The 12,237-nt window shown below is 57.9% G+C and overlaps 1 protein-coding gene across 1 annotated transcript; it reads right to left on the bottom strand.

Moving 5' to 3' along the window:
* Nucleotides 1–7,783: 7,783 nt before the first annotated feature.
* LOC105089640 (uroplakin-3b-like protein 1) lies at nucleotides 7,784–12,237 on the bottom strand. Its single transcript, XM_010980724.3, has 6 exons — nucleotides 11,664–12,237; nucleotides 10,380–10,532; nucleotides 9,981–10,200; nucleotides 9,313–9,389; nucleotides 8,901–9,021; nucleotides 7,784–8,035 (listed from the first exon to the last, which is right to left on the bottom strand). The coding sequence occupies exons 1-6, from the start codon at nucleotides 11,938–11,940 to the stop codon at nucleotides 7,927–7,929; spliced, it is 957 nt and encodes a 318-aa protein (XP_010979026.2). The 5' UTR covers nucleotides 11,941–12,237; the 3' UTR covers nucleotides 7,784–7,926.

Genomic DNA, 12,237 nt, shown 5'->3' with positions numbered 1-12,237 from the left:
AATGGATAAAGATAAGGTGGTGTATATATAGGAATATTATTCAGGCTTTAAAAAGAAGGAAATTCTGACACTTGCTATAACGTGGATTAACCTGGAGGACATTGTACTAAGTGAAATAAGCCAGTCATAAAATGACAAATGCTGTATGATTCCACTTGCATGCGATGTCTAGTGCAGACTCAGAAATAGAAAATGGAATAGCAGTTGCCAGGGTTCTAGCCTGAGGGAGGGAGAATGGGGAGCTGTTGTTTAATGTGGACAGAGTTTCAGTTTTGCAAGATGATAAACTTCTGAAGACTTGTTGCACAACAGCGTGACCGTGACGTCCTTAAGCTCCTGCCCTGTACACCTAGAAATTGGTTAAGGCGATATGTTTTATGTTACATGTTTTTATTTTTTTACCACAATTTAAAAAATGCAAATATACCCCAACTTTATATGCATTTCTTTGGCTGTAAAAATATTTGAAAAGCAGCTTATAACTTAGCTTTTGAAGCGCTTTAGGTTCGAGTAACTCATTTGATTTACCGCTGCTCTTGATTTCTCCACAAACGTCACGCATTCTCAGGAATCTTGGGGATTCTTCCAAAGTGAGAAAATGTGACCTCCAAATTGTTTCCATGCGCAGTAACAAGTCTTAAAATCCTAAATTTAACAATGGATGAAGTTGACATAATGTTGCATTTAGAAGAAATTTAAGTAAACATTTATTATTTTTAAAAATGTTGTGGTTTTAAGATTTTGGAGCCAGTGCTCCATCCCTTCCCGGACCTCAAGGATTTTAATGAGCTGGAGGCCCCATGCCCAAGGGCCCCCGGGGAAAAGCTGTCCCTGCCTGGAGGAAAGGCCTTCTGGGGCTGCACTTCCATCCTCCTCCCTCAGACAGCCAGTGTCAAGGAGGGGACTTCTGGGAGGGGCCAGGACCCTGGGAGGATAGGGCATCAAAGGCATTGCTGTAAGTTAGTAGGTCTGAGGAGGGAGCGGGCCACGGAGAGGGAGTTGGCGGAGGTGCTGAGGGTGGCGAGGGCAGCCACAGCACAGAGGTCAGAGGGGCCCAGCCCTGGACCCATAGATGCTGGGCGCAGAGCTCTGGACTGAGCCCAGGGCCACAGGGAACCCTGGCAGGCTCCAGGCCGAGTGACAGCAGTGTGCCAAGAAGTCTGGACTGGCCAGCTGTGAGAGCCCTGGAGCGGGCAGGCTGAGAGGCATTCACAGGCCAGTGGGGTTCTGTTCCCAGCTTCCCCCTTCCCCACCAATCTCAACACCCACCTCCATCTAGATAGACAGCATTAAATACAATTTTAAAATGAGGCCCACAGTAGAGTGTGGGCCTTGGAGCCAGACCCCTGACTTCAAATCCTGGCTCCACAACTATAATAGTACCTGCTGTGTGACTGTGGGCAAGTAACTCAGCCTCTCTGGGCCTCACATGGCTTATCTGTAAAGTAGGGCAATGGTGGGGCACCCCAAAGAGTGGCTATACATGGAGCCTACTGATGTCAGCAGAACTCAGGAGGCATCTTTCAGTGCTGGGAACTTTGGGAACATACTCTCATTAGCCCTCAGAGGAGTCAGGGAATCTTCCCATCTTCGCCTTTGCATGGACAGGGAAGCTGCCCTACTATGTGTGGGCCGTGCTTCATCACCCTGGATCCTCCCCACAACTCTGGCATGAAGGGCTGGTGTTGTGTCTGCTTTATAGCCAAGGAGGCAAGGTCACTTTGACAAAGTCGCCCACTCCTAGCATGGCCCCCAACCCCCTTGGGAGAGAAAAAGACTCTGCTCAGAGAGAAAGACAGAGAGAAATAGGTGGAGAAAAACAGAAGCAGAGAGAAAGACAGGAAGTCAGAGGAAATACAGAGAGGGAATGTTCTAGACCCCAGTTGAGGTGGGGGCAAAGCAAAGGGGAATGTTGCCTCCCACCCCGTTCTCCCCAGGGATCCCTTGTGCGGGGGGGGGGGTTGGGGGAAGAGGTTACAGGTCCCTTGGGGCATCCCAAAGTGGCCGAGAGTGGTCTCAGGCAGAAGCCGAGGTGGGCAGAGGCAGGCACACGGCTGCTGACTGGTGTCCCTGAGGTGCCCTGTGCACATGGGGGTCCCAACAGTGGCCAAGCAGGGCTGCCAGGAGGAAGCTCAAAGATCCCCTTTCTCTGAGGCCTCCCCAGAGCAGCAGTCACTTAATTCTTTCGGCCCCAGTCCCTGTGGGTGAAAATTGCCCCTTCTCAAAGTGGGAAACTGAGCCAAGGCAAGTGAAAAACCAGGAGTCCTGGGTGTTGAAAGGTGAAGGCTGGGAGTCTAGAGTCTTGGGTCCAGATCTCTGTCCCAGCTTCTTGGAGCAACCAAGGGTAACCCCTTCCCATGGATGGTGGAGATCATCTGAGTGGGCTTTCTGGAAGAGGTGGCACCAGGCTGGACTTGAAAGAGTAGGAATGGAGCTGGGAGCTGGGGGCAAAGGGGCCAGGCAAAGCTCTCAGGGCACCCTCTGAGCAGAGATAGCCCAGGGCTGTGGGGGGACCGTGTGATTCCCAGGACACCCTGGCCTCACCTCCCCCAGTTACAAAGGGAGAAGGATGACCATGGGCAAGACAGGGGACTTGGCATGGGGCCAGCGCAGCCGCAGCCAGAACATAAACCTGTCATGGCTTCTGGCGCCACTGCCTTCCTGCTCCAGCTCCGGAGAGGACCTTGGCTGGGCTGCCAGGAACTGGGAGCCTTGGAGTCGCGGGGGTGCGGGGGTGCGGGGGACAGGAGGTGGAGGCAGATCCTGTTTCTCAGCCTGACTCCTGCGCAGAGAGCTCCAGCACACCCTTCACACCTGCTCAGAGGGCTCCCCTCCGCTTTCTCCGCTTTCCCGGCTCCTGGTGCACTGTGGGTGTTAGCATGCCCAAGATCACACTGCTCCCCGCAGGACAGGCCAATAAATTGAGAGACGATTTGGGGCAAGGAATCACGACCTTATTCGGAAAAGCCAGCAGACCGAGAAGATAGTGAACTAGTGTCCACAGAACCTTCTTCCCCAAGTAAGAATCCAGGCTTCTTTTATACTAAAAGGGAAGGGGGCAAAGTCCTGCTTCCAGCCAGACTCGGAGTGGAGGTGTTAAGCCGTTCACAGGTGGGCCTGGTCAGGCTGTTTCCCGTGAGCTAAATAAAGGTATTTTAGCTTAACACTCGTTACCTGGGAGGCAGGGTTCCCAGAGATGGGCCGTTATGTGTAATTTAAGCTCATAGGCAACATCCCTCTAGTGACTAACTTTAATAGAATACAAAAGTTCTTCCCTATTACATGGGCACTGGGGACCCCTGGCCCTCAGTTCACTGGGGTCCCCCTCCCTAGCTGCCCCGGCTGGACCCCCACTGTCCCTCCTAGCATCTCTACTTCTGTTCTGCTTGAGGCCTTCACCCCAGCTAATGGAGCTTTAGACTCTAGGCAGGCCAGCTGGGGACAACCAAGGCCACGTCGGCCACCCTCCCCAGGCCCTGAGAGTTCACCTCTCAAACAGCCCAGGCTGGAGTAGGTCCGTGATGGGAAGAGAAGGGGTCTCCTGCCTTGTCAAGGCAGAGAGGGCCTCTGGTCTTTGACATTCTCGAAGATTCCGCAGGGGTCTGATGGCTGGGCAGAGGGGCCAAGCCGTGGCCCTGGGGCAGCAGGTGATCAGGTTCTGTCAGGTGACCACTCTGCCCTTGGCTTTCTGCCCAGACCCAGTTCCTCACTTCCCAGAAGTTCATCCCCCTGAGTGGTGTTTCGTGCTTTGTTCTCATTAATCTCCTGAACCTTCCAGAAAGAAGTGGAAACGCCCGGCCTCATCCTCCCACTGAGGAAGCTGGGGGTGGGAGTGGGGGAAGGGCAGGGGACCACTCGGCTGCTACTCAGATCAGAGGCAGGGGTCAGGGCGCTGGGCACCCCTGCCTCCCACTGAAGGCCTGGCAGCCCCCCCCCAACCCCGACTCCCCTCTGGCAGGGTTCTGAGACACTCCCTGCCCCACCCCTAGCTGGGTTCCCATCCTCTGTGTTTTCTACCCTGGTGGCACTTGCCATGTCCCCGTTTCTTCATCTGACAAATGAGGCTAATCATGGGATTGCCCCGAGGATTTCGGAGTTCATGCATGTGAATTGTTCAGGCCAGTTCTCGGCGCTCAGTAAGTCCTGGACAAGGGGCAGCCCCTCCTCTGAAGCACTGTGCCTTCTGTTTGTGGCCTTCATTGGGCTGGGCTGGAGTGACTGGGAGGGGGGCTGCTGAGGGGTGTCTGCGCCTCCCCATCCCTGTGTCCGCTGCTCCCCATCTGTCTCTCTCAGTCCTTTCATCCCACCAGGGTTTGTGGGCAGCCAAGAGATATTCTTGGAGTCCTTGAGACTCAGAGGGGACAGTGGAAGGAAGTCACAGGCAGCCACAAGGAGAAGGCAGCATTTGAGCTGCACTTGAAGGAACAGGAGGATTTGAGCTCCAGGTGATGACGCAGGAGATGGGAACAGCAGCAGGACAAAAGGAACAGCATTTGTGAGCCCTCGGCCCATCAGGATGTCCCCAGAACCTCAGGCCTGACTCTGGGCAGCTCAAACCCACCCAGCAAGCAACATGGCCCCTGCAACACCCAGCATCCCTGCCAGTCCCCAGGGGCACCGGGGGAGCCGCTGACATCTTGGCCTGGGGCTAACCAGTGGGTCCTGGGTGGCCGAAGAGGCCAATCCCTCCATGTGGACTCTCCTTCTGGGAGGGGCCTCCAAAGGGGTGGCTGAGACCCTGGAGAGACCCCTCTCTCAGGTAACATCTTGCATCCTTGTGCCCCAGGTGGGAATATCCCCCAGGGAGTTCAGACCCGGAAGCGGCGTACCCAGCAGACTCCAGACCAGCTGATCCACCCTCTCCTGGGCCTCACAGCCCCTCCTGCCTGCCTGGCTTCTGGCAATGCCTGGTCTTCAGGCCCTTTTGTGTGAGCCAGCCTTCCCAGGAGAGCCCTGGACCCATGCTAAACAGGGGGTGCAAATACACACTTGTGGGGAAGATGGGGCGGAATAGCCCCTGGGGGCCACCTGCTGCAGGGGACAACTGGGTGTCTGGAGAGGAGGCAGGGCATGGAGATGGGGAGCATGGAGGCTGCAAATGGCATGGGGGCAGGGCCCAGGGTGACTCCCTCTGTGCCAACAGCTGGGGTGATGGGCTGTGAACATCCCCCATCCCTGACACATGCAGTCTTTCTCCCCCTCATTTCTGCTCCATTTTTGCCCTTTCTCCCCACTGAGCCCAAACCTGGAACAGAAGCCAGCTTTCTGATTCTATCTCGTGTTTATGGGGAAACGGTCATGCTGTCTCCGGGCCAGCTCAGACAGCTTCCCCGCAGGAAGTGGGAGAGTTCCCAGGGCTGGTCAGAGTTAAAAATAGAGACAAAAGAGAGTGAGAGGCAGAGAAACCTAAGAGAGGGGACAGAGAGAGAGCGCACGCCAGGGAAACCGGGCAGAAGAGGTGGCGGGGCGCAGCAAGTCCTCTTCCCTGATCCATTTGTCCATTTATCAAGCTGATATCAGGTGACACGTGGCCCACTGGATGTCAGTTCATGCCAGGACAGCTTGGTGACGCTGCCCCACGTGGCTTTCCCTGAGAGCAGGTCTCCCTACACGGCTCTGGAGCTGAGGCCCCATCTCTGCTCCACAGGGATCATGGTCAGCATCGCTATGGGACCAGCCACCCTGGCCCAGGCCTTCCGCTGCTGCCAGCCCTGGCCTCCCAGGCCCCAGAAGAGCCCAGGAAAGTGAGCCCAGGCATGGCTGAGGTTCCAGTGGGAGCCTAGGGGGAGGGGGACAGCCCCCATCCCTTGCCCTGTGCGTCTCTTCTGTTTTGTCCTCCCTGAGTCGTATCCTTTATAATAATCCAGTAATAGTAAGTCAGCTGTTTTTCTGAGTTCTGTGTGCTGTTCTAGCAAATTATCAAATCTGAGGAAGGGGTCATGGGAATCACTGATTTGTAACCAAGTTAAACAGAAGGAAATGTGGGTACCCTGGGCACCCTGTACTTGATGCTGGCATCTGAGGTGGGGACCATCTTGTGGGATTGAGCCCTTCACCTCCAGGGAGTTAGTGTCAGAACTGACTCCAACTGTAGAACACCCAGCTGGTGTCCAGAGAGTTGGAGAATTGGTTGGTGGGAAGAAAAGCCCCACATTTGGTGTCAGAAGTTCTATGAATAAAAAACAGATCATAGGACCCTTGAACTTCATTCTTGGCTCTTCTCTGTCCTGCTCTGGGCCCAGGAGGCTGGCACGTGGGCCACACCAGCCAGATGCTCTGCCCCCCCGCTCCTGGTTAGTTGTCAGCAGAGGCCCCAGCACATGATCAGAATGCCAGAGAAGGAACCCCCAGATCCCTCCACCTGCAGCCCCTCCTCCTGCCGGGCAGACCCTTGCCCATGGCTCCTGCTCACTGGCTCTGGAAACACCACTAGCCCTTCGGGTACAGGAGTGTTTATGGCCCCATTAGTGCCCTGGGTCACCTTCTCTGGTTGGTTCCCTTAATATGCTGCCCACACCTTTGTAAATGCTCTCAAGTGCCCTGATAGACAGTATGCCATCTGTTTCCTGCCAGGGCTCGACCCATACAGGGTGTTGATGGAGTACAAGGCCTTAGAGTTACACAGTTCAACCCTCGCTTTTACATAAGGGGCCGACCGAGGCCCAGAGAGGGTAAGTGATCTGTCCAGAGCCACCCAGCCCCAGGGTTGGGGCTCATGGCTGCTCTGAAAAGGCGATGGAGAGGCTGAGGCTTAGCTCGGCAGAGGCTGGAAGGCTGTGTGCCCCCTCCCCTACCGGCCCCTCCCAGCCTGGCTCCCCTCTGGTCATGTGAGCATTTCCTCCACAGCAGGAGCTGGATGTGTCTGCACCAACTTAATAAACTCATTAGGGCCAGTCATACCTCTCAGACACAGGCACCTGGGCACCCAGCCAGTGCCCTCCATCCCTGCTCCCTGCCCCAGAGGGTGAGGCCCCCATGGAGCAAGGGGCATCTCCTGGCCTCCCCACTGTCCCTCACCCCACCCTCCAGCTGCTGCCAACCTGCACCCCAGCAGTCCCTGGTGGGGTGGCGTCCAGGCCTTTGCACACACTGTTGCTCACGCCTGGGTCTCCTTCCGGTGTCTACCCGGCACAGTGCAGCCCCTTCTCCAAGGCCACCCCTGCCCAGGAAGCCTCCTCTGGCTCCCGAACATCTGCACTCTATCCATCCTGGAATGTTTCTCTCCTCATCCCACAGCGGTGGATGACTTGAAGGTAAAACCTTGGCCTGGGTCATCTCTGGTCCGGGGTTGGGGGTAGGTGGCCCGGAGTTGGGAGGATGATGTCAAGTGCTCAGTGCCCTGTGTTAGGTTTGAGGCCAGAGTCAGCTCTGGGCTGAGCCCCACCACCAAGCACCACATCCCCAGAATGAGCACGGGGGTGGGAGTGAAGCTTAGCTCTAAGTCCTCCAGCCAGGAGGCGAGGCCAGCTGGAGAGAGAGGCCACAAAGAGGAGGCTGGGGGGAGGGGTAGCAGTGAGCACAGTCATCTCCTTGGTTTAGCCTCACTGGGCCCTGGGGGGTCAGTGCAGTCACACTTACTTTACAGCTAGGGACACTGAGGCCAGAAGAGAGGCCTGCCCTGCCCCCAATGGCTCTGCTGGCCTGGGGCCCTGGGCTCCTCCCTGGTGCTGTATCCTCCTGAGAACCCGCACAGGAGCTGGGGACAGGGACGCAGGGAGACTGCCCAGGTGTGCACTGACCCAGCCATATGGGGGGTGCTGCAGACGTTTATTTCCATCAGGGACAGGCCCAAGCTGTGGGCTGAGGACACCCTCCCCTCAACCTTCTTTTGGAAACATTCCCAGGGCTCTGAAGCAGCAGGGCAGGCCCCCAGACCAGGCTCTGCAGGGTGAAGCTGAGTGGCAGATGGGGGCCCCCTGGAGCCCCTCAGGAGCCCCCCGCAGCTGGAGGGCTGCACACGTGGTGGGTGTCATATCTTCTCACGCACACCGGCTCCCCTGGGCCCGAGATGGGCGTGCTCCCGCAGGTGTCATAGCTTGGCGGCGGGGGTAGGGGAGAGGGACAGAAAGACCAACAGGCCTGATTGAAATCCCATGGCTGTTACCTAGAGCCTGGAGCGCTATCCCCCTAAACCTCACAAATCCAGCTCTGCCTCCCTGCCCTCTGTCACCACCCAGCCCCCACACTCCTCCTCCACTCTGCACACCCTGGGATGCCGCTACACATCGCTGCCTGTTTCCCCTGATCAAAACCAGCCACTGGCTGCCTCTGGCCTTCTGGATCCAGCCCATTTCCTCAACTGGGAATCAAGGCCCCAACCTGTCTGCAACCTTCTGCCTCCAGACTCTCCCCATCTGTTTCCCTCCCCCTTCTCCCCAAATCCTCCCCAAGGACCAGATGCTCCCTTTCCTCTAGGAAGCCTTGTGGACACCCTTTCTCTACCAGGCCCCAGCATCCAAGCTCTGAGTGAAGTCTTGAGGCAAAACTCAGCTCTTGGACTAAAAGCAATTCAGCTCCACCTGGGTGTCTCCCACATGGCTTGTCTGCCCTGCACCCCAACTTGCAATACCAGCTCTTGCCACCAGGGAGCAGATGGTGCCCACTCAGAAAGTGTGTCCCTCGCCCCAACAGGTGTCAGAGGGACAAAGGAAGGAGGGGTTAATGCGCGCATGTGCACACATGCACGCACACACTCACACATACACATAGAGGTTCTGGAACCTTGGGGATCACTTGATCAACAATTGTTAGCCCTGTTTGACTTTCAGGGAAAACTCTTCCAGCGGGGCTAGCAAGGGGGAGTTGGGGGGGGAGTGCTGAGCTGAGCAGGGGAGGAGGGACAGAGATGCCTCGGTCAGGGACTCCAGCCCTCCCAGGCAGTCTCGACCCTGTCCACTTACCAGGTGTAGATGAGCAGGGTGAGGAGGGCGGTGAGGAGGACTGCCAGCAGGACTGATAGGATGGCAATGATGACCACAGTGCCTGCACTCTGGGGCCCCGGGACAGCCTGGAGTGCCTCAGCTGAGGGGCGTGAGGGGGCCGCACAGGCATGTGGGGCGGGAAGGGAGAAAAGTGATCTGACCTGAGGAAGGGGGACCTGGAACAGCTTCCAGACCAACTCTCTCTCACAGTAGCGGTGGGTTGGGTAGGGAGCAGACTGGGGGAGGGGCACCTGCAGACAGCAGGATGGCAGTGGTGGCTCTGCCTGGCTGGGGACTGGCCCATTCCTCCCAGCCCACCGCCAGTCCTCAGGAGCCCCCAGGCCCCTGAGCCCCCAGCCCTAGTGTTTGACCCGTGCACCTGGCTCCATACCTTGCTGCAGTCGGGTCTCACTGGACCACTCTGTCTCAGCCACGGGTCCCCTGTCACTCATCACCAGGAACTTCATTCTGACCAGGAGACCCAGTATTGGGGGTGAGGGTCCCTGGGACCTGAAACCCTCCAGCCCTGGTACCTGTCAGTCTGTCCCCCTGACTCCCAGGGCCTCGGGGAGCGGCCTAGAGCTAAAAGCACAGTGTTAGAGCCACAGGAAGGGGCTCCCATCCCAGTTGTGACACTTCCCAGCTGTGTGGCCTTGGGTGCCTCCCTTGCCCTTTCTGGGACCCTCAGTGTCCTCACTTGGGAAATGTGTGTGGAGTGGACTGGATCTCCCAGCACAGAACATCGGAGAATCAAGCCCTGAATGAGAGAAGACATGGCTGGGGCCAGGCTCTCCCTGGGGCCCACTCTGCCTGGATGGGGAGACTCTGTCTGCATGGTCCACATGGCCCATAGGGGCAAAGGCTCAAGTTGGGGGTCCCTCTGCTCAAGATGACAGGAGATTTCACCACAGCCTCCCTGGCCCCGGCCCCTGACCCCTCCTCCCATGGGTAGAACTGGAGCCAGGACCCCAGGCTCCCAGCTTGGAGCTTCCCCAGGCTCAGGTCTGGACACAGGCAGGAGCACGCCCACCCCAGCAGGGCCCTGGCAGAGCCGCTCACCGGTAGGGGCCGGGGCCTGGCAGGGGGTGGTTGCAGCCCCTTGTCCTGGGGGAGCAGCGGGTATCATTGCCGACACGGAGGACCCGGAGCTGCTTGCCGGGCCGGTCGCCCGGGTAGAGTGCCCGGTTGGCCATCAGCGTGAGGTAGTAGCCCCTCTGGGAGAAGCTGGCAGGGACCGGGGTGTCCTCTACCCTCTGTGGGGCAGTGAAGTTCTGGGAGGCTGAGGGTGGCACCGTGGGTCAGAGGTGGGGGCCGCGCTCCACCTCATCCCACCAGGCCAGCCTGTGGCTACATCCCCGATGACACCTACCCCCTCTGCCCCCACATCTGCCACCCCTCTCGGGCCCGCCTGCCCACTTCACAGAGGGAGAAAGCAAGGCCTGCCCCAGCATCACCCACCTTTGCTGTGGGCCACCACCAGCCAGATGGCATCAAAGTCGGAGATGTTGAGGTGACTGAACTGGCCCCGCGGCTGCTCCAGTGTGAGGGTGGACTGGGTGAGTCTCCCTGCCAGGGTGGCGCTGGAGAGCTGGGGCACATAGCCGATGCGCTCTGGGGAGGGTGGGGGCAGAGGAAAGAGGCTCAACAGGACAACCAAGCCCCCAGAGGCCATTCTGAAGGAGAGTTGTGGTCCTGGAGGCCCCAGTCTGAGGAGGGAGACACAGACTTGTCCCGGGAGCTCCAGTCTGAGGGCGGAGACAGGGCTTTTCCTGGGGCCTCTGGTCAGGCACTAATCAGGAGGGCTCCTGCCTGTGGGGCGTGGGTGGGGAGCCTGAGTCCAGCCTCTGGCCCCTGCCTTGGGCGCCTAGTAGGGGTGGGCACTGTGGAAGGTCAGGGGGAGGCCTTGCCCCACTGAGTCACCAGGGCCTCAGTGATGGGCAGGACCTAGGAAAGGAGGAGAGATGGAAGCACAGGAGGCACCTTCCACAGCTGCAGGCACAGTTCTCTTGGAGGAAGGCATTGGGGTGAGACTAAGATTTGGGGGAGCCTAAGCCCAAACCCAAACTCTAGGCGGACACTTGACAGAGCCCCATGACACTCAGATACTGGAGAGAAAGATGGAGTGGGCTTTATGGAAGTCTCCGGAACCTTCTTCTTTCAGTTCTGTTAAGTTCAATATGATTCATTTCCATTTAATTCAGCTCAACTCCGAAGGTTCAGGGCTAGTGCCCTCCTTTCTCAGAGCTCCCAGTTCCCATACTGAGGCCCTGTGCACACTGCATACAGCAGGCACTTAATGTTCACTTACTGAGGGGAAAGGCGTGGAGCAGCAGAGATAGGGGGATGGGGTTGGGGACTGTCTCTCTAAGTCCCTCCCGTCTAAGAGCCCCAAAGTGAACCATGCCTGCAGCCTGCCTTGGAGAGCTTCTTTTTAGGGTAAGCATTATCCTTGAAGGCTTCTTTAGACCTCTTCTCGGAGACTGGAAGGAGGGGAGCCATTTGGTGAGAACTGGGCTCAGGGCACGTGGGGATGAGAACCCTAAAAGAGGTTTAGGGTTTGCTCCTCCCCCATCATGGGGTTGGGGGACAGGTGTCTGTCTTGGGACCTCTTCTGGTGGGCTGTTTTCCCTGACCCACTGGAGATGGAGCTCCCAGACTCAGGACTCGGAAGGCAGCTGGGGGAGGTGGAGTGTCTCCTCCGCCTGAAGCACGGTGGGCACCCCTGCCCTGCCCCTCACTCACCCAGGCTGGTCCCCAGCTGGAGGCAGGACAGCAGCAGCCACAGTGGCATCAGCAGCAGAGACTGTCCCCCACTGAGCCCCATGGCCAAGCCAGGGGTCCGACCGTTTGTCTGTCCGAGGGTCTGTCTGCAGCGTCCAGAGCCCCAGAGGCTCGGTTGTCTGTGCTGGGCTGGGGGAGGCTGCTTCTGGCAACTCCACCCCTCCCAGTGCCCCCTTCTTCCAAACAACTGGTTGGACAGGTTTAGGGGCTGAATCTGCTGGCCCCAAGGATTGGGCATCACCAGGGAGGGGTCTAAAGAGAACAATTAGCTGCTGCTGCCAGACAAGCAGTGACACCCCACCCCCACTGGAGGAGGGCCTGGCCAGGGAGGGGCCGCGGAAGGAGGAGGCAGCCCCTGGGTCCAGGCAACCCCAGTGACAGTTCTGCCACACCTCGTGGAATCTCCTTGTCCAAACAGTCCCCCAACCTGGAAACCAGGGCTCCCTACAACCACCCCCTCCACAGAAGGCAGGGAGAGTTACTTACCCTCATTTCCCGGATGAGGCATAGAGAGAAGGGGGCTTGGAAGGGGGTT

The sequence above is a fragment of the Camelus dromedarius genome, chromosome 24 (assembly GCF_036321535.1).
Source record: "Camelus dromedarius isolate mCamDro1 chromosome 24, mCamDro1.pat, whole genome shotgun sequence".
NCBI classification, from domain to species: domain Eukaryota; kingdom Metazoa; phylum Chordata; class Mammalia; order Artiodactyla; family Camelidae; genus Camelus; species Camelus dromedarius.
The sequence above is the reverse complement of the archived record's forward strand: the minus strand, read 5'-3'. Positions and strand labels throughout refer to the sequence as shown.

Coding starts and splice junctions, on each gene's coding strand:
- LOC105089640 (XM_010980724.3), bottom strand. CDS start 11,940: ATGCCCAATCCTTGGGGCCAGCAGATTCAGCCCCTAAACCTGTCCAAC. Junction 10,533..11,663: donor CCAGCTGGGGACCAGCCTGG/GTGAGTGAGGGG, acceptor CACCCTCCCCAG/AGCGCATCGGCTATGTGCCC. Junction 9,390..9,980: donor CCAGGCCCCGGCCCCTACCG/GTGAGCGGCTCT, acceptor TCTCCTGGTCAG/AATGAAGTTCCTGGTGATGA.